Source organism: Micropterus salmoides, unplaced genomic scaffold (assembly GCF_014851395.1).
Source record: "Micropterus salmoides isolate LMB-PRFRI ecotype aquatic unplaced genomic scaffold, ASM1485139v1 Ms_hic_scaffold_22, whole genome shotgun sequence".
Classification (NCBI taxonomy): domain Eukaryota; kingdom Metazoa; phylum Chordata; class Actinopteri; order Centrarchiformes; family Centrarchidae; genus Micropterus; species Micropterus salmoides.
The window spans coordinates 14,669,614-14,694,034 of record NW_024041373.1 but is presented as its reverse complement, the minus strand read 5'-3'; the positions used below and the strand labels follow the sequence as shown (position 1 = coordinate 14,694,034).

General features: G+C 39.5%; 1 protein-coding gene across 3 annotated transcripts in view; it reads right to left on the bottom strand.

Annotated features, from left to right (window-relative positions):
• LOC119917262 (Kv channel-interacting protein 2-like) overlaps positions 1–24,421 on the bottom strand; it is a 64,269-nt gene that overhangs the window by 22,263 nt on the left and 17,585 nt on the right. The window contains exon 1 of one of the 3 annotated variants that reach the window (XM_038737481.1): positions 9,741–10,234. The exons of 1 other annotated variant lie outside the window; for it this stretch is intronic. In XM_038737481.1, coding sequence (XP_038593409.1) covers positions 9,741–9,846 — 106 coding nt within the window. In that variant the 5' untranslated portion in view covers positions 9,847–10,234. Of the gene's footprint in view, positions 1–9,740; positions 10,235–24,421 lie in introns of those variants that run through there. One more of the 3 variants, XM_038737480.1, reaches the window with a different exon arrangement.

Here is a 24,421-nt window from a genome sequence, read left to right as displayed (position 1 = left end):
ATCAGGTAAACATCCTGATCGGGTCGATACGAAAGAAAAATAACTTTCTAGCAGGTAATAGGGTTTGAATCTTAGCTCTCTGAAGGTTTGGTTTCAGCTGTTGAAAGATTTGTTTCTAAAAAGACCACTACAACAAATCTTAAGTGGAAATTACTGACACTGCAACTGTATTACAGAGCAGTCCGACACAATTTTCCAGCCAAACAAAACATTAATATTGGAACAAAAGACAGTGAAACATTCAACATGAATAAAATCTCAACCAGCTGGCAGCAATATAAAGGAAGGTTATCCTAAATGTTTATTGGGAGCCAGCCATGAATAAAGATCAAATTGGCAGTTAAATCAATGGCAGAATGACAGCAGCCTGTAGCTTTACTTTGTTGTTGTGAAACAGGGTGAATAATAGCCACTGTCTACCCAACATAAATGTTTTATCCCTGTGAATCCAGCCACAAGGCTTGTGTGCCCTTACTGTACTATGTAGTGAGAGAGAGAAAGAGAAAAAAGAGAAAATAAATGGATTGAGAGTGAGAATCAGACATTTCTCACACTTTTTTTCACGTTCTTGAGTGAATGACTGGGAACATAGTAATTTAGAAAACCTTCTCAAAACATACAGTATACAAGGGGTTTATTTCCATGTGTAGTCTTGATTAGGGTGGCGATGGTGCAATGGATAAGACTATGCCTTTGGTGTTTAGAGACCTGGGTTCAATCCCTCATTGCAACCCATCCCCCAATATGTCCCTGAGCAAGACACTTAATCCCTAGTTGCTCCTCTGACATATATAGCAATTGTAAGTCCAGTAGCTGACCAGTAAAAGTGCAGTTCTGGCTCTCTCCCCTTTTAGTCAGATAGGACCCTGGTCTTGTTAGTCTGAAATAGCTGCCCGGAGGCATTGACAAGATGGCTGCTGAGTGGCATGACTTGTGTATAATAACTTTGATGATACTGACTAGTTTTCCATCTGCAAATCACCCCATCAGCCAACGCTACAAACAACCAACGCCAGACTCATGGATGCCTTGCATCACTCCTGGTTAGCAGAAAGCAATCGTTTAATTAGCCTTAGACAGAAATCCACTCATCAACGGAGTGGATTAGGGACAGCAGGCCTTGAGACAATCACTGCCCACGGCATCTTCCGACAGTCAGGACAAACAGCAAATATTATGATTGCTCCAGGAGGAAAGCATGTTAAGAGCCAAACTAACCCAGCTTGGACCTAAAGAGAGAGCAAATGCATTGGATGGATGCATCGTTGGCCCACCTTAATTATGCACTCAGACAGTATTTTGTGAACAAGTAAGCTAGTTATCCAGTCAGCAGCAACGTAGCCACCCTGCAACACCAGCCGACAAAGCAACCTGCAAATGGCAAGCCTGCATATCCACCAGCGAGATCAGCCCCAGGAGTCTGGACGAATTAGCTGACCTTATCCACTCAAGACAGACTAATTTTTTAAAGTTACATTACAATCCATTCACATATTGGCAGTAAAAAGCTATGAATACATGTAAATTGCTTCACATTCTTACATATGGTATCTTTAAAAAACTTTGGAGTGTCCTTTTCATATTTTTATCAATAGGACAAATGCCTTGCGTGAACAGCAGAGCTAGTTGTTAGCAAATTTAGGAACAGTAGATGGACAGTATCGTAATCAATCAATCAAGACAGTAAATTCTCCCAAAGGACGGCGAAGCAATTTATAAGCAAGGATAAACTCATCCCCCATCCTCACAACTGCAAACAAACATTGCAGATGACACAAAAGGGAAAAAATGACATGGAAGAAAAGACAGAGAAAGAGGCTGCATGACCAGCAACTGTAATATAAGAAAAAAAGTAAGGATAACATTACATAAGCTAATTATAACTTTTGTGGTTTCTCTGATGAGATCATGTTTATTGTTTTTTTGACACACATAGTTCCATTGTTTAATGGTGACTTGATCTTGACAGCGATATTCAGGTTTATTTTTGTCAAAGTTCCATATAAAGTGCCAATAAAGAACCTCTTACACGGTAATTTCATTTAGGCTGATACATAAACCTATATGCAAACATTTCTTGACTGTATCAATGGTTCTTAATTATGACAAGCTTGGACTTTGACTATTTATTTTAGAAGCATTACTTACAGTATGTACTGTATATCCATAGAATTTCATTCCTATAGTAAAATTCAAGTAAAAGCCCTGCATTCAAATTGTTTTATATTATAATTAACATATTAATATTAACATCAAAATGTTCTTAAAGTACCAAATGTAAAATTACATACTATGCAGAATGACCACTGTCAAAATATAATATAATTGCATTACAATAATTGATGCATTAATGCGCAAGCATCTCTTTATTGTTGCAACTGGGCTAATTCCAACTACTATATATACACACTACTGGGCAGCTTAAAATATAAAAATACATAATTTATTGGTTATATTTTGTTTTAATTATATAAATCTGCAAAGTAACTACTGATTAAAGCTGTCAAATAAATGTAATTTAAAAAGGTAGTGAAGCAGAAGTATAAAGTAGCAGAAATACTCAAAAGTAAAGTACCTCAAAATTGTACTTGAGTAAATGTACTTATTGTGTGCTTTGCCTGGAATTGTTGCTACTTTGATACCACTACAGCTATGGCAATATATTTCATTTAATATTACTTGGTCTTTGAATTGCTGTAGCATACACTGAAAATCAAGAGTGACATAATAAACTGCCGTAAGGTTTAAGCTGCATATGGGAAAAGTCTTCAGATACAAGGATAAGCTCTGTTAATGCAAATCTTCCAAACTACTAAGTTAGCTAGGGATATTTTCAAGGACGGTTTTGCATGTTTGTGTGTGTGTGGGTGTGTGAATTTATTAGTTTATTTTCAATGTTATCATCTTTCTGCAGACACGTGTCAGAAGAAGAACAGCTGAACGTCTACAACTTCTGTTCTTTTATCCACAGAGCACCTGCCACACAAATACCACTTCACTCACACACACTCACACACACACACACACACACACACACACACAATTGCTATAATCAAATACAGGGAAGGAGAGCCAGAGGAAAAAAAGACAGACAGCAACAGGGAGGTGGGGGGGCAATAGAGACAGAGAGAGTTGCAGGGAGAGAGGGATGGCGGAGTATAGAGAGAGTTGTGTATTAAATATCCCCTGACTTATCCTCCTGTGTCTCAGGCTCTCATCTTCTAGCTGGCTAGCCATCAGAGGGACAGAGAAAGAAAGAGCCTCAGACAAGGACAACAAGGACAGTCTCTGCCACACTCACTGCAGTTTTATTACTGTTTAGAAAGTTTGCCACAACCAGGATACTTGTTGTCCAAACCACTGACAGGGGCTACAGTATCTATGGAACTGCCCTCGTTTCAACTTTGCCCAACAGAGTAGAATCATGACTACTTGGCTAATAATTGGAAACCTTAAAGCTGGAGTGAAGGAATTTTACATAGATATCAATGTCCATTACATTCAAGCCCTCGCCAAACGAGTTCACACAATGCTCATTAAGCCTATCATCGACAGGCAAATTTCTTTGTATTTGCAGAATACCAGCGTTTTTGAATCTGTGGTGTCATTCCCACGCTGGCACATGGGTAATGATGGGTTTTATATCAACCAGCAATGATTGGTTTGCCAGTAGCAACCCATATAGAGAGATCCAGGATCTGCCATCGCTGTAAAATAAATGGTCCATTGTAGAGAATATTTATTATTGAAAATTGTTTATTTCATTTATTCTATAGTTTGTGTTAATATGCTTTGGCAGTGTTGTATTGTATGCAGTCAAGCCAATAAAATTGAGTTGAACTGAATGCTTAAGGTTTGTATTTGTAAAATATTTAGCATAGGCTATGGCACATTTACTATACCTAAATAAGGAATTATTGTCATGGAACTGAGCTCAACCGTAGGCACACATCATATGCACGCAATACAATCTCAGCAGTGTTTGTGTAATTACTCTCACTGCCAGAAGGGGAGACAAAGGTATGGGTTGATATTTGTGTCAGTCGAATCTGAATTTGAATTATTTAAATCTGAATTTGAATTTCTCAACTTGAATAATCACATAAAAAAACTGAATTTGAATAGAATAGTTTGAATTTGTATTGTTTAACTTGAATAATTGCATTGAAAAGCTGAATCTAGAATAATTTGAAATTGAATTTATTAGTTTGAAACTGAATTCCAATAACCTTGAAACTGAATGTAATATTATAAAACTGAATTCAGTTGGAACTGAAAGTATATTTAAGCCTCACTAAAAATTCAACCCTTTTATGAACTTTCACTTTCAGTTCTCTCAATTCATATTGACTTCTCTCATTTCAGTTTCAATCCACAAGATTCAATTTCAAGGAAAAAAAGCAATCGAGTGCAGATCAAGCCTGCATTCTTTCCAACAGCCAGCAGGGGGTGACTCCACTGTAAAAAGACGCCTGGTTCCATCAGAAATAATGGCAAAATAAGCTTCCAACCTGATTTATTACCTCAGTAAACACTTTTCTTACGAGGTGATCTCAATAGTCAGTTTCAAGTCCTTTTCAATACAGCATGATGTTCATTTAATAAATTTGTGGTCCTATTTAGAGGAAAATAGCCGATAAAGCAGGTTATGCTATTGGTGGAACTACTAAGTAATGGTATTCAACACCATTACTTTTTGCAGCATGGTGAAGCATGACAAAAGGCATCATTCTCAGGTTTGTATAAACTTTTATAATATAAGAAACAGATTTATATACAAGTGATAGAATGCCTGTTAAGACTACCTAGTGAGTGACAAGTACCATGGTGATACCATGGTGACCTGTGACTTCTATCTACTGCACTCAAATACAAATTTAACCACCACCACTGAAAAAATTATAAGGATTCAGCTGTTAATTTTTTCCTGTTCCTGTTTTTCCCTAGCCAAAATAAGCATCCTGGTTAAAATCACAATTAACGTGAATTATGGATGCACCTTGCAAACTGTTAATCCTGCCATAAATGCACTCTGGGTATTCGAGCAAAGCTACAGCATTACTTTAAGCGCTGACTGAAACATGACTGTGACCAAAATTAACTTAACATAAACGGTGCCACATTTACCAGATCTAACAGGCATCCGATCACTTGCACAGAAATCTTTTTCTTATATGCGTTTATACAATCCTGAGAATGGTGACTTTTGTCATGCTTCACCATGTTGAAAACGAATGCTGATCAGCCTGAGTACGCATAACGTAGCGCCACCTTAAAGTATACTCTGCTTTAACGGCTATTTTCCTCTAAATGGGACCAGAATTCACAAAATGAAAATCATACTGATTAGAAAAGGACTTGAAACTGACTATTGAGATCATAAACTCATTAGGAAAGTGTTTACTGAGGTGTTTACTGAAAGTGTTTTTTTAATTGATGTCAGTTAAAAGTGTTTAACTGAGGTGGGAAGCTTATTTTGCCAGTATTTTTGATGGAACTGTACTTTTGCAGTGGAGTCACCCCCTGCTGGCTGTTAAATCAATCATAAGCTTCTGATAACATATTTTTTATTTGTTTTGAGGTCGAGGCACTAGTACAGGTGACTGGCACAGAATATCATCAGATTGGACAGTTATAATGTCCTAAGATCCTTACAGAGTGTGTGAAGCAATGCAGCTCACTGTAAATATGCTGCACATACATTAGTACACACATACATGCTGCTTCTACATTAGTGTACCTATCCATTGAAGGGCACTTACAATGAATGTGAGTGTGCTTGGACACAAATGGGTCCTCTGCTGACCGCTAAGCAATTTACCTGCACTTATCCCTCCCTCTCCCTCCCTCTCTCCCTCTCTCTCTCTCTCTCTCTCTTACGGAAAGCCCGTAACGCCAAAGATGAATGGTTGTATGAACATATCCCACCCCTCCCACAAGAAAGCCAATCATCAGCCAAGCTGGGAAACATATTAAGACCATCGTGTAGTTCCACTCATGTAAGTGCACAGATGAGGTTTGCGACAGTTTCAAATGTTGTAGTGGCAGTGAGGAGCAGTGTGTGACCAGATCAGATGCACTTCAGTTTCAATGTCATCAAACTTTTTTAACTTTTTTTTTTTGCAGTTTTAATGTCCCATTGACCAGTGAAAGTGCAGTTATGGCTCTCTCCCCATTCATTTAGTTAGGGGCCTGATAGCACGTTTGAAATAACTGCCCGGAGGTGTTACAAAGATGGCTGCCAAGAGGCCGGGGCTTACAGTCTATGCTCTACATAGCTCACAGGTGGGACAATACCTGCAATGTCTTTATGATCAAACAGTTGCACAGAAGAGGTCAGTCCAAGTAAATTATTTTTATTTTTAAATTGTTTTTATTTAATCTGCAATAAAGAAGCTGTAGGCAGACACATTTGACACAACTGGAGGCAACTGACAAATAAAAAAGTAAAATAACATAATTACAGAATCTATATCTGTAATATTCTCTATAAATCAATGCCCTATAGCAATATCCTGGAGTACCAATCCCTGGATTTCTCCTTGGGTCCTCCATAGGACTCTAAACCAAATGATCTTCACATTGTTTCTCAACTGTATGCCACCTCAATGACACTAATTATAGGTTCAAATTAAATTTCCAGTGAGCTGATGTAAATCAAACAAAAGGAGCAAAGTAAAACGGGAAAGGTTTATATTCTGCATGGTGGGTTGACATAATGGAAAGACATTACTGTATGAAAGGCCTTTCAGAAGTGATAGAAGCAGCATTGAAACATGTACCTGACACCCAGGACCTCATCATGGCCAGTGCCAGTTCAATTTATTCTAAAATCAAAACAGGCCACTGCAACACATACAGTAGACCTTAAGCTTCCCAATTAGTCAAACATATACACAGAGAAAGCAGGAAATAAATCTCAGTGAGGCAAGTGGTAGAAAATATACATATAAATTTAAAAACAGAAAATATACAGATGTATTTATTACACAAAGATTGAGATTTCTTTTATATCTTGAATGAAATCAACAAACTCTATCCAAGGAATGCTTTAAGAACAAGATAAATTTGGAGGAAACTGCTGTGTTGTCAGAAACCCTTTTCTCAGGCATGCTGCCAGCCAGCTCAGGCCAGAACATCCCATCATACAACTCTTCAATTTCCCCCTCATAAACTTCTAAAGAACACACTCCAGCCATTTGGCCATTAGCTTTAAATCAATCAGATCCTTGTGAACTTCCAGACCAGAGTGCACCTCATAGATACTTCATACATCCTCTTCACACACAGCCAGCTCTTTCTCTTTTCCAACCTATTATACTTTCTATAGAGAACACAAAAGTATGGGCATGCTGTGTGTGTGTGTGTTTTTAATCAGCGGAAGGTCAGCAACACAGCTCATTAAAGTAATGGGAGTCTCACAGTCTCTTTATTTTACTTGTCTCGCTCTGTCTCACCAGAAAATGACTCTGGCAAGAGAGAGAAGAGAGGGCATTTCAACCCCAAATAATATTTCAACTGTTTTTTTTTCTCTTCCAAAACAGACCTCCCACTGGTGGAAGCTCAGCTTTGCAAAACAGAGACATTTCCCTTACCATTACCAACCTTTTTATCTTTCTGTTATTTTTGTCATGCCAAAGTAAAATAGGGTTCTGTAAAAGTATACACACAGTGTCACTAACTACTAACTGTTGTCAAGTCAACTCATGTCAGCAAATCAATATCCTGAGAGAGAAGTAACTGAAAGACACAACTCCACACAAGCAGCCAAACACAAGACTCCGCTATCATAGTAGAAAGGCCAAGAAGAATGAAAGAATCCTTGTCTAATAGAGGCGTAACGCTGGCTTGGCAAGGGATTAATATGGAGGGGGACAGACTACAAATGAGTATGAATGTAGATGCGTCATTTTTACACAGGAACACGTGGCCAAAACAGATCAATTGAAGTTGCTTTTCCCATGAACATAGCGCACATACTCAAGGAGACATGTGTGTATCAAGTGTATATCACATGCCCTTATATGGAGTGTGCATTGGTTCCAAGCCCTCCAGTGAACACATGATTCTGCAGATAGTCTGAGTAACACAGTTGTTCTGCCATCTGGACCAAGTTCCTCCATTAAAGAGAAAATTCATTAGCTTAAGTACTCACAGGGGAGTTGCCATGCACACATACACTCTCAGGTCTGCCATTTGCCATTAAGAATGGTCAAAATATGCAGAAGAATGACGCTCAGAGTATGATGAGAGTATAAATGAAGCCTCCAGTGTGTGTGTTTATGTGTTTGTTTGTGTATGCAGAGTGTTGTAGCATACACCATAGGTTTCCAAGGGGAGCTTTTTTGAGATGATGGCGCTGTTGGCACACCTTGACTACTGGGTGCAGTCCAGCATGCATCAAGGATGGAGACTGTCTCTTATACTGTAGCATCAGGAAGAATCTACCAAGCAAACTCTTAAACTACATAGTGTTTTTATAAAACACTATGTATGTAACACATGCAGTTTAGTCTTTAACGGACCAAACTGCATGTCTGCTCTTTATATAGTGACTCAAAATGAGCTTCAGCTGAAGAGAGAGACAGGAAATGCAGGAGACAAAGGGGACACAATGTAGCAAAGGGCTGCGGGCCGGAATCGAACACAGCTAACCAGCAACCAGAGGAGCAGATTCTTGTCATGAGAAGAAAACTTAAGACCCTGTCAGAGTGCCACTGTTACCAAATGCACAAAGTGTTCAAGGCACTCTGGGCAATGAGCAGAGGACAATGGAGATAAGAATCCCATTTTTTCTTTTGTCACTATAAGAGCGCAGATAAGCAAGTGTGAACAAAGTAAAGTATATTTGACTTAGATTGGACAAAACACAGTTCATCCAGATAAGATAGGCCAAACAAGGCCTTGGTGCATGTTGACAGCACTCGGGGGTGAGCCAGAGCAGGACAAGGACCTTTTCGGTCAACCCTTCATTTACAGGGAGGTACTATTTGACGTGTTGTAAAAGCATCATTCAGTGTCCATTTTGTTAAACTATAATTAAACATGACATCTGGAAATTGACCTTCTAATTGACTGACCGTATATGTCCGACTACTGATTTACCACAGATGAATGAGGGCTGCTATACTGTTCTATCTGTTTTACATAGTACTGATGTGACTAAATTCGAACTGAATTATATTTGACAAAACACACTGGGCCAACTCAACCACAAAATGAGTCGACCTGTGACCTGCAGCAAATAAAATGAGCCATATTTTCTCTCTTGATACATACAAAGGCTATAGGCTAAACAGTGCAGTGAGAGTAAGGCTGCCATTCTCTGAGTGAGACAAGTGCCTCTACACAGCACTCAGACCCACTCTGTCCATAGTGTTATCGATTAAAAGGTAAAAGCACACACCCCAGGGGCAGAGGGAGGCCTCACACATGGCTAAAGTTACCCTGTGTGTGTGTGTGTGTGTGTGTGTGTGTGTGTGTTTGTGTGAGACTGAGATAGATAAAGAGAGCGAGAGAGCGAGGGGGGGGGTTACCATGTCCCACAGTTGCACTAGTAACCCAAACCCTCAGATAGGACTGCAACCCACTCAAGACCAGAGGGAATGGGCACTGCAGATATAAGAATCAGCTCATACACACACTCGTACGCCCACACCACCTTTAAAATCTGTGAAGTCAGTTTGTACTGTACCATAGTCCCATTATTAAACCAACCAATCTCAGAGAAAAGTGATTACCTTCCCCTCCGACAGGCTCAAACATCCCAAACTGCTCCAGGACTTTAATGAAGAGTCCCATGACCACCAGCACAGCAATCATCTCCAAGCCATCCAGACTCAACATCTTGGGAGACCGCTGTCTGTCATCGCCCAGCACTGCGCCACCAAGCCAGATCGGGTCGAGCCGGGCTGAGACCGACTAGCAACACAAGACCTGTCCAACTGCACCCAACCTGAGCAGTTTGTCCAACCTTAGCCCAGCGTAGTCGTCCTCCGCCTACTTCCTCACTTTGATCCACTCTGATCTACTATTCTAACTTGAAACTGATGATTAAAAAATTCTGTCAATTATAATGGAAACAGAAAATGTCTCTTCTTTCACCCAAAACCTGGCCTCAGTCAACCTCTTTATCCCATGGTGAAGGCCATACTGCTGGAGCTACAGGCTGCAACACAGAACTCCAGATTGTCACAACACCTGGGCTAAGTGAAAGGATTTTATTTTCCTCTCCTCTCCTCTTTCTTCTTCCCGGGCCCCCGTCGAGTGATGGAAACTTAGGATGTGCTGTGCCTGCTAGTCCTTTGGCAGTGGTTGTCAGGAAGCGAGCGTTGTGAGGGGGAAGAGGGAGTGAGTGAGGGAGAGACAGCAGATAAAGAGAGGGGGAGAGGATGAGTGGGAGATGGCATAGAAAATGAGACAGAGGGAGAAAGCCTAACCAAGAGAGAGAGAGGGAGTGGGCCAGACACACACACACAAACACACTCATACAGAGTGAGACAGAGATTGTTTGGGGGGCAGAGGAGGGGGTGAGAGAGTTGAGGTATGCCCTCTCTCTCTCCAGTTATATTACCTTCATTGATTTGCCTAATGCAGTTTCCTTGGTAACTGGAAGAGAGTGTTTAAAACCAGATTTAACTAATGGAAAGAAAACATATTTATGTTAATCTGAATTCAAGTCTCATCTCAAACATGTGTGTTCTCTGTATGGTGACTGCTGCATCTGTTGCCTGTATGCCTGCCAGTCTCATTCCCAGGTTGTCAAATATGTTTTGTCACACCCCTCTGCGTCTCATACAGATGCACAAAGTACCCTTTAGTGTCTAGATGAGATGGGCTATATGACTGGACTGTTTAAAAGCCTTTAGGGATTCAGGTGAAGTAGTATTAAGTGCAAGAAAGTTGGTCGTTGGGGTGGATCGTTATGTCCCATGTGAACCCAAAAGTCAAGTATATAATTTTAACGATACCTAAGTGATATGACTTACTTACCTAACTTACTTATTTAAACCCAAACCATTATCTTTTATTCTCAAAAGGAGCTTTGTTGCCTAAGACTAACCAAACCGCATTAAACACGTGTTAAAGGTTCAGTGTGTAACCTTTAGTGACATCTAGTGGTGAGGTTTGCGAATTGCAGCCCCTTCCCCTGTCCAAGCGAGTTGTATAGCTACGGTGCCTGAGATAGGACAAAGATGTCATCTATGAGATAGCAGAGAGTTGCCAGTCAAGAATTGAGGTTTCTTTAGATAGATATATTAAGAAATTATATTTACTTAATTATTCAGTAAAACCATATGTTTTCTTGAATATTATTACTACTTGTTCATTAATAAACAACAGCCACATCAAGAAATGTCTCATACTCCTGTAATACAGTATTTTACAACTTGGGAGGGTTGGCTCATTTGGACTAACATGCCAAAGTAAATTAAGAACATCTCAAAAACTATCACATCTAGTGCATCCAAGTATGACCGCTGACAGATAACAGGACAATGTAAGGTCACTGTTTCTGCACCACAGTACATTATAAACCACATAATACATGAAGTTTACAAAGGCATTGGCTGATGAGGATCAAGGCTCCTGTCACTTTGCTTAATTAGATAAGCAATCTGCAAATCTTACCAAAATGGAAAACACAAACACAAAGTAGTACTGACAGCCATAATTTAGCTTGTGGTAAAATGGTGCAACGTTTTTAATGGGCATTTAAAAATTATTTGTGCGCACAGTGGGGAAGCAATATCCAAAAAACACGTTTATTTAATGCAAATTCTGAAAGTATTTATTATTGGTCACTTGATAGGCACACAGTCATGTCATATATCACCATTAGCAGTAAAAAGAAAGACATGTTTTCCACCAGGGCAGTAAAATGTGAAGTTTAGCTACTGATCTGAGCTTCAATGCTGTTTCATTACCAATAATATTCAGCATCTGTTTGTCTCAGGAAGGTAACGTCACATTTCTGTCCACGTAACAAAGCCACAGAGGCTGGAGAAGAACTACATGAAATTACAATCCAACTACATATTTTTTCTACCAGCACAGTAAAAGTTTACCTGGCTGATCTGAGCTTCGATGTTGGAAGCTGTCCTTTTAGTTATTAGTGATCAGCTGATTGTCTCACCAATGTAACAAAACAAAAACACAGCGCTGGAGAAAGAGATTAACTACATAAAACTAATCCAACAACATGTTTTTTCTACCGGGGGAGTAGCTGTCTGATCTGAGCTTCCAGCTGTAAGCTACCGTTTTATTGCCAATTAGTGATCAGCCGATTGTCTCACCAATGTAACAAAACCAAAACAGAGCGCTAGAGAGAGAGATTAACTACATAAAACTAATCCAACAATCAGCCGATCATACATAAAATTAATCCAACTACATATTTTACACCACATGCCAAAGCCAGCGCTAGAGAATAAACCAATGCAACTAACCATACATGATTTTTCTACAAGGGCAGTAAAAGTTTAGCTGGCTGATGCTTCCATGCTCTAAGCTAACGTTAAGGTTTCATTGCTAATTAACGTTACTGATCAGCTGATTGTCTCGCTAACGTAACCGGCAAAGCCAACCCACATGCTGGAGAATAAGTAGGCGATATGAAATTAATGCAACTACATATTGACAGGGGAAACACCTCACCTCTCTCAATGATTATAGCCAGCTTCTAGCAAAAGCTTCAAACAACAGCTTTCATTTGCATCGCTAAAGTCTGACAAACTTAAGTTAATTATCTGTCCAGCATAAAACAGTCAACTTCAGCACCGCTTTGAAAACATCTGTCCCACATTATAGCCTTCCATCTGGGAAAATCCACATCCGTGATTTCTGCTGTCAGCTGTTTGTATCGGTCCCGGTCTGGCTTCATGGTATAAAGATCCACAGGCTGTCGGCTCTTGTGCTAAATAACACGTGTGTGCTCGTTCATTTGTCCAAATGTCACTTCTCTTCTTACTTCTAATAAACCAGAAGACTACTCAGAGACTGTTTATTCATCCATCCATCCATCCACCGTCAACCACTTATCCTGCGTACAGGGTCACGGGGAGACCCGAACGCTGTGATGACGAAACGCACTCTGTAGCGTTGTTTGTTCGGCTACGGTAGAAATATGACAACAAAATAGGGCTACCTCCATAAAAGGGGGTGCCCGCGGTTATGTAGATAAAAATGGCTTATTCTAAGGTAATAAAAACACAATGGTTCTTTATACACCACTGAAAATATAGTTATGGATATTATATTGCATTTCTGTCAATGAATCCTCAGAAATATTACACACTGAACCTTTAAAAAGGCATCTCAAACAAATGTTAAGCAGTAGGCTTCTATGTGCGTCTGTATGAGACACCATGGGGTGTAACAAAGCAGCATCGGTATTTGACGACCTGGGATGAATGTGCAATGAATGGACATTTCTAATATTATAATAATATTCTAAAATTATGGCATCCTGAGTTTTACTACAGTAATTCTGTATAAACCAATAGACCTTGAATGTATTGATGCTGTGAAGAGTGGTAGGGATCTTTTTGCAGAAAGAAAACTTTTGGGCTGTGTCTAAAATTGTTCACTGTTCACTACATATAATGTTTGACTCTGTAGTGTTCTACTGTAAATGTATAGTGAAATTTGTTGGCACAAATAATTCCACAATGCAATGCTAGAAGTGGTGTACAATTGTTGGTCACTGACCAAGAGCTAACCACTGCCTTGCAATATACAAAACAGCTGGATAAGAATACAGACCTGAGTAATGTTCAAAATATAGTTTTTTGAATCTAACATATTAGAAAACCCTAAATAGGGAGTAGTGAAGACGTCAATAAGTGATTTTACACACAGTAATGACTCTACCAGGGAAAACAACACTTGCACTTTTGCCCTTTCACAATTAGTTGATAGTTTAGATTAGTTGAAAATAATTAAATAAGGGGTTGTATGAAACTCCAATGTTACATGTAATATTTTCTTTGGAAACTCCATTGACTGAAAAATAAACCTGCAACAACCTTCCCCTTGATATCTCAGAATAATATAACAATGTAGAACTGGTATAATGGTGAAAGTCATCATCGTATAATCAGGCCTCCATTATTTCGCGATGTAGTGATCACAACTATTAACACAAATTCAACAAATCCCTGTGGAATTCAGTGCGACCTGAAATTTTGACCAATCATCACAACTATTCCGTAAATTTGACCTATCATCGCAGTTTCCTGCAAAACGTTGCAAAACGTTGTCATACGTCAGCAAACTCACTTCCTAGTTTACAAGACGCAGAAGACATGTGTGATACCAATGTCTCGCATTTGCCTACAAAAAATAACAGTTGTTACTGTTGTATCCCAGTCAATAGCAAGCGCTGAAAGAATAAAGGTAAGTTGTTTTTAGTATGCATAGTTAGGGTTAAGGTTAGTTCTTCTGCAAAATCCTGGAGGGACTGTTTAATGATTCAACTATAATTTTAAAGTTGAAACAATCACATTTAGTTTTGCAGTTTTTACTTTCCCACAATTTCATCGCAAATAAACTCCCCAAAACATCGCAACTTTCATAGCAATTTTTTAGAATAGCTGTTGCAAAATCAGGCATTTCCGGCCGCAACAAAAAAGGTCTGCAAAAATTCTGAATACATTTACATCACTGTTGTTGTTAGAGACAACATTCAATCACTAATAAGATCAAAGGGCATACTGTCACTATTAGCAAATAGTTTAATTTTAAAAATATAAAGAAAATGGAGCCTAAAAGAGAAACCATACTGGGAAGTAAAAAATAAAATGGAAAAATGTGGTTTAAGAAAAAAACTTAGCAATTCATTTCTGGACGGTCCCTAACTGAATGTAGAATTGCTAGTTTTAAAAGAGTGCAAAGTACAAGAAGATCTGTTACAGAAATATATAAGTTTCTAATTAGATACCTTTTATGCTTAGCAGCTGTTGTGAGTCAGTGAACCGGAGGCTTTTATACCCGGTTTCCCAGATTTAATGTCTTTCTCACCTTTTTTCTAATATGAATAAAAACTGTTAATGCCAGCAGAACAACGTTCACCTTCACATCGAAGGAGGCACTGAATGTTTCCTTAGTCAAACAGTCCAATACCGTCTGTCAGTCATCAGGTGAAGTTGGGATACTTAAAGCATAGACAAGAATCAATGCAGGCTGCTACTCTTCGCCACCATCCGATGTTCTTCCCCTCCCAGCATGACTCCCAGTGAGGGTATCACTTCGCCTTATGCTACAAAAATAACAGGATCGGAAAAAAGGTGTGATGTTCCCTCTTTGTCTTATTCTCCCAATGTGTATCTCTTTTCTGCCACTTTCTTTGGAGAGAGGAAAGGTTGAGAGAGGCAAGACAGCAGGGTTTGACAAATGTGCTCTGTCTGCTTCCACTTCTGCTGTTGTTTCTCTTTGCTGACATTCCTGTTACTGCATTTTCAACTGGTCTATACAGCAGCATGCCTCATTATGGTGATGTCTGTCACATGAACAGCATCACCGAGAACCATGTGGTCACCCTAATGTCTACTCTTACACACAAAAGTCAGACAAGGTGACAGGAAACCTAATTTTATGTGACGTCACTCTGCTCATATATGGTATGAAGCAAACAAACGCTATGCCACAGCAGACCCATTCCTTGTTACTCTGTGGCAGTAATGTACACTCGCTGTTTTAAAGCTCAGCTCTGATTGCAGACAGTAAATGTAAACAGAGAAATACTGAACCACACACTCACAAAAGAGACAGCGAGATGGGGAGAGAAAGAGAAATCTGAGCTTGACTTGTTGGTTAAAAAAAAATTTTCTGCCCACTTATTTATTGAAGAGTTGTGATTTGAGGGGAGAGAGGAGGCAGGAAATAAGAAGAGAGGCAAGGCGTTGCATGAGACATGGTGGCAGGGGAGAGTAATGAGAAGTAAGAAAAGACAGACAGAAACAGAACATGAAGGAACAAAGGAAGGACAAACTGAAAAGACTGAGTGACTAAGGTCAAATCCCTCTGTGTAGCGATCTGCAAAGCACAGAGGGAAGAGGCATCTATTCTTTATTACCCTCCAGCATCTCTCCTATCCTGGTGGATTTTTCACCTCATTCTGGCTGTCAAGATAGAAAATTGGACCTGCATATGTGTCCTCTACTCCTTCGCTATTCTCCTCCCCTACTTTCTCCTCTATTCCTTGTCAAATTTCCACAAACAAGAAGCACATATTTACATTTCTTTTAGGGTGAAGTTGTCAACTCTATATAACTTTAATTTCACAAGGAAGGACAATTGTTTGAATCTGAAAGTTCAATTAAGTTCAAACACTCAGTGCAACAGGTCTGTTTACCGTCGGACTGAAAGCTCTCCACCAACAACTGAGAGCAAATAGCTTTCTGAAAAATTCTCTATGTAGGTACAACTAATGAGCAGGGACAGTTCAACCATTTTCCCTCTACAATGTCACAGGACATTATTGCCTAGAAATGCCTTCAAGACAATAGTGCTTTTCGATCTTCAGCAAGTGATTAGCAAGATGTTGCTCTGACATTTACGAAATGCACATTTGGTCAATTGATTGCTTCTAATTTATTTGGATGGTCTTTAAAAACTCAAATACCTTCATGTGTGTCGCAGCCTGTTGAGTTGGATTTATGGTTATAACAAAATGTAATAAACTGCTGTTTTTTTGTCCAGGTCTCTCACATCTCAATAAGGCTTTTTAAGAGTTTTTCTTTAAAGAATGGAAAAGAGAGTTACTTAACAATTGTAGATTGTTCTAAAAAATACTGTCAGTACATTCTGTAGCTCTTAGGGAGTGTATAAAAATTATTTTGAGAGAAGTAGAAAAGATGGAGGGTGTGTGTTTTATATTTTGGCTAAAGGTAGATTTGGGGTCTTTATTAACTCAGATTCAGCCTTTCCTTGGAAATTAAGCAAAAGAAAAAACCCTACCTTAAAAATATGACTTTTGTATGTGCCATGGTTCATATAGGGGCATTTTGCCACATGCTGAGGACAACAACCCTGTTTCACAGCTTTATTTTGCCTCATCACAATAAAACTAGAATCCAACAGGACTATTAGTGATCAATGTTATCTCTACTTTTTTCACTTTTTTTTCATTTTCTTCTGCATCATCAACAGAAAGCAGAAACACAGCGAAGTGAAACCATAATATGATGCATGTCAAAGTCCTCATAGGCAAATCCTGCCACTCAGCAGCCATCTTGGTATTGCCTCTATGCAGTTATTTCGGACTAACAAGACCAGGCCCGTATCTGAATGAATGGGGAGAGAGCCATAACTGCACTTTCATTGGTCACCCGTCCATAAAAACTTCATATCTAGAATCACCAGCAAAATCAAATAAAAGGTTTAAAGTTTATTTGCGTAGCAGACGCTTACATCAGTGGAACCACATGACTGGCTTAAATATGTTTCCTGTCTCGGCTGTTAAAAGCTGACAATTGGCTGTCTAGCAAGAGGGGCGGGATATCTGCCATCTTTGGCGTTACGGGCTTTATTATAACAATGAGGAGGGCCATGCTTTTTCAAAAAGTAAATGATAGAGTCCCTGTCCCGAAACAAGTCATTTTCATGCAGTCCCTTTAAATACAGTGGTAAAGTGGTTGCTCTCTTGACCTGATGACTGTGTGTCCAGCTGACACTATCTCAGACTAATGAAGTCCTTCAAAACATCTTTCTACACACAAACTTGTGCTCTGTCTTTTGTGTCTGATATGACCTATAATATAAGACAGGCAGCGTCAGTCAGCTCTAAATACGAAACACAAATGACTTAACTTCCTCTCTCTTTACCCTGATTTTTCCTAATTTCTTCTGCTGCTAAATATACTGTAAAAGCTAGTCAACTGATAGCTGCTAAACTGTGGTGAGTGTTGCTCACGTTTGTGTTGATGGGTTCACGGGTTTTATAATAAAAGTGAATGGCTGTATTGACTCATATCTCAGTATTTATGTACTGTTTGTGTGTGTCAAACCTAAGGACCTCGGAGGAATGTTATGAATCAGTGATCTGATATTTGAGCTATATCAGATCATCTCAGGTAGACAGATTGTGACTTGAAGCAGCAGAGAAGGATTTATGACAGATGTCAGGCCTGCAGCATTTTTATCTTGTAGTACATAAAAAGACATTTTCCACAGTGATGAAGGTCAAAACTTTTAAGCTGCTAAACAAAACAGTTAAGCTGCTATAGGTGTGTCTTGCTGTATCGACCCTTGAATGTTACATTCTTTAATACGTAGAATGTGCTAATTGGAGAACATGACTATTGATCTGTGTTTCAATAAGGCTTGTCCGATCATGCTTTAGAGAGAGGTACTCACACATACAAACACAAACACACACATACACGCACGCACACACACAGACACACAAACACAGCTCAAGAAAATTGCTGGGATTACCGAGATCGTGCTCATTCTCGAGCTGTCACATGTAGTGATTTTCACCTGGCTCTATGGCAACATGTGAGGGCTCAAATGAACATACAGAATATGTTTGTAATCAATAACAAGGTAGATGTCTGGCCAAACATGTCGTCTTTAATCTCCATCTCACACTGTGAGCTGAACCATGCACATGATCAATACTGATATATTAAGACAGAAGAATAGTTTGACTGGAAAAGTAATCGAGGGGGCTTTTGTAAATCCTGGGTCAGCTAGACTGGGACATCTAGTGGGCACAAATGGCAAAGATCAGACACCGTAGCCCCAAATCAGTCACTGTATAATGATTTAAACAATTTAAACTGGGGGAAACATTCATTCTGGATTCATGCTCACACACACTCATACATATTACAAGAGGATATCTAACTCCCCAATACCTTCTGTTAATGCAATAATGCTTCGGTTTGTCTCCTATAACCTATTTTCCAAATATACACTCCTTTATTTGAGTCAGTTAGTTTCCTTCTCAAGTTTCTGCTATATTAATGTAATATATTTACACTAAAAATAGCATAGGCATATAAACATTAACATTTGGTCCGCTGACAAGTTAAAACAAATGCAATATGGGGTCAAAAAACACAAACAAGTTCTGCTTTGAGAAAGTGCCCACTCACCTTTCCTCTTAAACAGCCAGTAAGACAGTGGGAAGATTGACATGAGGATGATTACATAAAAACCTTTAATGCCCTCTTCAGGGTCGCTCAGGAAGACCAGAGGCTTAAAAACCGACATACCCAACACAGGTGAGGGATCGCGATCACAGCTCAGCATGTGTGTGTTACGAGGACACTTTATTCAGACATAATCAGTGGCACAGCCGGGTTTCCCCTCCTTCTGTGGGCGTAATCATACACATAATAGTTTGTACTTTAGTACAATGTTGAAGTACTTGCTTTATTTGAGTATTTCCATGTTCTGCTACTATACTTCTACTCCACTACAATTCAGAAGGAAAAACCTTTTACTCCACTAGTTACTAGTTACTTTGCAGACTCAGTATAGAAAGGAAATAAGTCAAATATATTTTGACGCTATTTGCATTTTGTATTTCTAATAAAGTAACAATTTGAACTTTAACTTGTAACAGATTATTTCTACACTGTGGTACTGATACTTTTACTTAAGTAAAGGATCAGTGTTCTTCTTCCGCACCCATACACACCAATAAACACAGGTCGTCATGCACCACCTGTTTTGATAAGGCAAGTGTTGTTTTTCCCTCATGATCTAGCTGGTATTGTTAAGGTTTACAAAAAAGCCGCCTACTATCAATTCACTATTCAGCTGGTCTGATTGAGCCCCTTTATATCATTCATCTATGTATAGTTTGTGCCCTGACATTATGTCTTATAAACTAGCTTTAGATGCTGTCATGCCCCATGGCAAGACACAATGTGTGTGGAACAGCGACATGTGTGAGCCACCACAGCACACAAACAACATGTGCAGCTACACAACCGGCAATACAGCTGTTTGGAGATCCAGGGATAAGAATGTCCAATATTATACTCTGCAAGCACACACATGTAGGAAAACAGCCTTGTATGCAAGGTTCAAAATAAAAAATGTATTATTTATACCACGAATTGAATGCAGAATGAGTGAACTTTGAATTTCACAGTGCCAGCGAGCAGGTGCTGGATGGCTAGAAACCTACTGGGAGAGAAGAAAGAGAATGGTAAAGAAGGTTGTGAGGGAAGAAAGACAGACCAACACACTGTGAGAGGAAAGAGAATTACAAAATAATACAGGAGTGAGTCTGAATTGCAGAAAAATATGAAAGGTGAGGGTGCATTAGGAAAACTCCAGCTGCAAAGAGGAATCATAAAATAGAAAAGTATTGAGAAAGTCATCTTTCTCATAAACAGACTCACTGGACATTCTGTAAATCAAGTGCAACTTCAATCAATCTCCACTAGAGGTCAGTGTAGATTAAAGTATTTACATATATTTGAAAGTATTTCAAACACACATACACACATGCTCTGCCTCTCTTTTACACACAGTTGCTTACACACATACACTTGAATATGCAGAGAATCTTCTGGTAGACTGTCCAAAAAAAGCATCTTTTTTCATGTGACTTTCAAATGTTCTTTACATATCCACTCAACTGATGAAAGCCTGCAACAGTTCAGAATTGGTGCCAAGTACCTAACATCATCTCATCAGCAGTAAGTCTTTAGCTGAACCTTTAAGAGGGCAGCATATATAGCCTGACATGCAGCCGGGTGCTCTGGTGGTTGGCAAGGTGAGGTAATAACTGAAGAGTCACAGGTTCAGTTTACATCACAGGTAAAAGACCTGTAAAAGACCTTACACGGACCTGACATGGCTGACCTGTTCAAGCAGTGCAGAAAAACGTCTTACTTCACTCTTTGTTTTGTATTCTACGTGCAGTGATGTCAAACTCCTAATTACAGCATGTGCAACATCTTCCCTGTCACGTCCTCTGTTGAGGAAACCAAATGCCAAGTAAATTCATCATTCATCATTTTGACTGATTCATAGCAGTCTAGTTAAGGGCAAATACTGTTGCTAGGCCAATAGCACATCCGTTGGTATCTAAATGAATGTCTCAGTGGACATCAGGACAATGACAACAAGCATGGGGAGCTGCCACTATGCTGATTCAGCAGCTAATCAAAAGGAACAAAATGATCCAACCTATACCAAAGGACAAATCTGCCTGTACTGCATACACAAAACCCTGCAAAGTCACAGAGGGCAGATAGCACACAATTGAGCAAGCACACAAACGTGTTTAAGCACACAATCACACACAAACAAGGTGAATATGAGGATCTCCACGCATAGGGACAATTTGTTTATGAGTCAATATGTGCGACCATTTTGTTTACATTGGGAAATGAGATATAATGTAGATAACCGATGTATAGAAAGACTGGAGATGCTATCAAATGGCTAATTAATTTTTAATTATAAGGGGACTAAATGGGAGAGGAGAGGGGAGGAGATAGGAAAGGAGGGAAAGCCGTGATTGTCTCTGACAGCCAGGCCCACTCAAACGCTCCATTGTGTTAAACCTGTCAACTGTCACTGAAGAGAGTGAGCGAGAGAGAAACAGAGAGAGAAGCTGTCGTCATGGACACGACACATAGCATCAATTCCCCAGGTTTGGCTACACACAAAGCAACACATACACACACCTACCCTTATCTATTTTCACTCAGCTCCATGTATTGGTAAAAACGACACAGGCATTCCCATTTCACCTATAACATATCGTTCTGGTAAACGTATTGATCCAGCATTCATATAACACACACTGTAATACACATTCAAACACACACAGAGTGCAGTCTGTGCTTTACCACACACAGTTACATTTCTGCGCTGCTGTCTCTCTGATGTTACCAGACCTCGTGGACATGACAAACCTCATTATCATGGCCGTGCAGGCTATGTCGCCCATTAGTATTCTGCATAGCAGGCACACAAACACACACATACAAATATATGCACACACGCAGAGTGGTGTTATTTCAAATAAGAGTTGCATGAGTCTGCCGCCCAGAGGATAATTGCTTCTAATCCTTTCCCTGCCTCTCTCCCATCTTTGAAGTAAATATACTGTACTACATCTGTCTGAAGAGATTTCTATTTCTGGCCTGGATCAATCAATCCCTGCCAGCAGGAATACAATCGATCATAATCATGATCAGCGATTGTTTTCTAGTTTTCTCATTATACATACTGCTCACTATGGACCCCAATGATTGTTAGTCCACTCAGCTGTCCTCTCTGTCCTTTACAGTGCCCATCTCTGCCAATACAATTGGAAAGATTATTGCTAGTGTCTCCAAGGGGCTGGTTCATCTAAATTACATTAAACATATTTTCCTGTAAATCTAGCTATGCAGATACTACTACAGGACCACCAGCCCACAACACTGCAGAAGAGTGGGATTTTGCTTGTGGTTCTCAAAGCATTGGAAAATGACATTGAAACATTTTTCACAGCAGCATAACTTTAACAATGTCTCCATTACTCTCACTGAATCCACAGACCTAGCTGTAAGCAGTTTTCATTGGAGCTACTTTCTGCTGCAGAAATTCTTCTTCAATAAAAAAATATGTTGAGAGCAAGCTCTGTGGATTATTCAGACTAACAAGGACACTAACTCTGTAAGATGTTGTTGAATTTTTAAAGCATTCCTCGATGCTGTGAGCACAGAGACAGAAAACTCAAAACTTGGGCCAATAAAAAACAAAGCCGGGTCACTTATGAATCAGTGCCATTTTGCATCATCACTGACAGGTGAAGCCACCTATGACCTGTTTTCATCTACAAAATGCAGCACATTGCATTGTGGGATTGTTAACAGAAAGTAACATACATATCGTTGGCACTGCTTTTTTTGTTCTATTGTGGCATTTTTGAGGGCACTATATAGTGCTTATATTTGCAATAAAATGGTATCGAATAAATGTAGCACACAATGTAGAAATAGAAGAGATTTCTGACAGAGACTAAGTTGTTGGCTTGGTTTATGGGCTAACTGTTTATTTCACTCTTTCTACATTTAGTCTTATGGACTATCATGTTCATAGAAATGATTGCTGAAGTAAAAAACAGTGTTTCTACCTTTCACGTGAGATAATGTAACTCATTTTCAAGTTAGTCTATACTTGTGTGAATCTTCATTCATTTATTTAAACAATAACTAAATCTAACTGTAATCACTATAATTGATTATTTTTGTGTTTCATCTAATACTGTTTACAGTTTTACCATTGCTTTCAGTAAAAATATGAAAGGCCAACTCCTGCCTTCAATCTTTAATGGAGGTGTGTTTTGCTCACTGAATAGCTGCAACCCTACATGCAAGCGTCTGCACCACTAGAGGTGAGTGAGAAAATATGTTTTTCAAACATATGACTGACCCTTCAACCATCTCACTTACCAGTTGAGTCACTTAGCGATGCACACCTGGCTGTGCTTGCATGTGCGCGTTTTTGTCAGGGTTTTATTCATGTGGCTGTATGACACAGAATGAGTGATTTCAGTATTTTTTAAAGACAGCTGCCGGCTGAAGCCCTCTGCATGGATTCCAAAACCTTTTGTATCTACCCGTCATTTTGACCCAAAAATATGTGAATATAGGGCTCAGGTTTACAAATACCGAAATTACCCTTTAACTAAAACCCTCGAAACACAGGGCGAGTAAACAAGTACTAAATTCCTGGAAAACTGCTACACAGAGAACACACACACAAATGCACACCTGATAAAATTGCCTTAAAGAATCATGGACTCCTTTTTCACAAAGTCAGGCAGGAACACAGGTCATGATGTGTCACACAGTGTGGAGTGGGCCTCCACAGCTAAAAATAGCCCTGAGAGGAATCAGATTTGGAGAACCGGAGGTGGGAACTGATGAGATCACACATAACCGCATGTGTGTGTGTGTGTGTGTGTGTGTGTGTGTGTGTGTGTGTGTGTGAGAGAGAGAGAGAGAGAGAGAGTATACATACACTTGCACACACACAAAAGGAACCTGAGGAAATGGAGTCAGACTGACATCATGCAGTCTCAGAGACAGATAAGCTGACAGAACAGCAGGAAGGCAGCAGAACAGAGAGTGGGAACAGACTGAACACACCACTACGACTGCGAGGAAGGCGTGAAGTGACATCGAGGTATGGTGGAAAAACTGGGGAGGAGCTAACTGCTGTAGTGATGGTGAGGAGGATGACGACAAGATGGTGGACCTGGTTCAATTATTAGTTGTGATATGAATGATGATGACAAGGGAATAAAAAGAAACCAAAGACGTAAGGGCACACTTCTATAGCACATGACACTGTTGGCACGTGAAGTGTTGAAGTATGCCTAATAATTATGCGTGCTCTGAACATGCAGCCTTTCAAGGACATCACACTGGAAACTGGAACATTTTTGTATGAT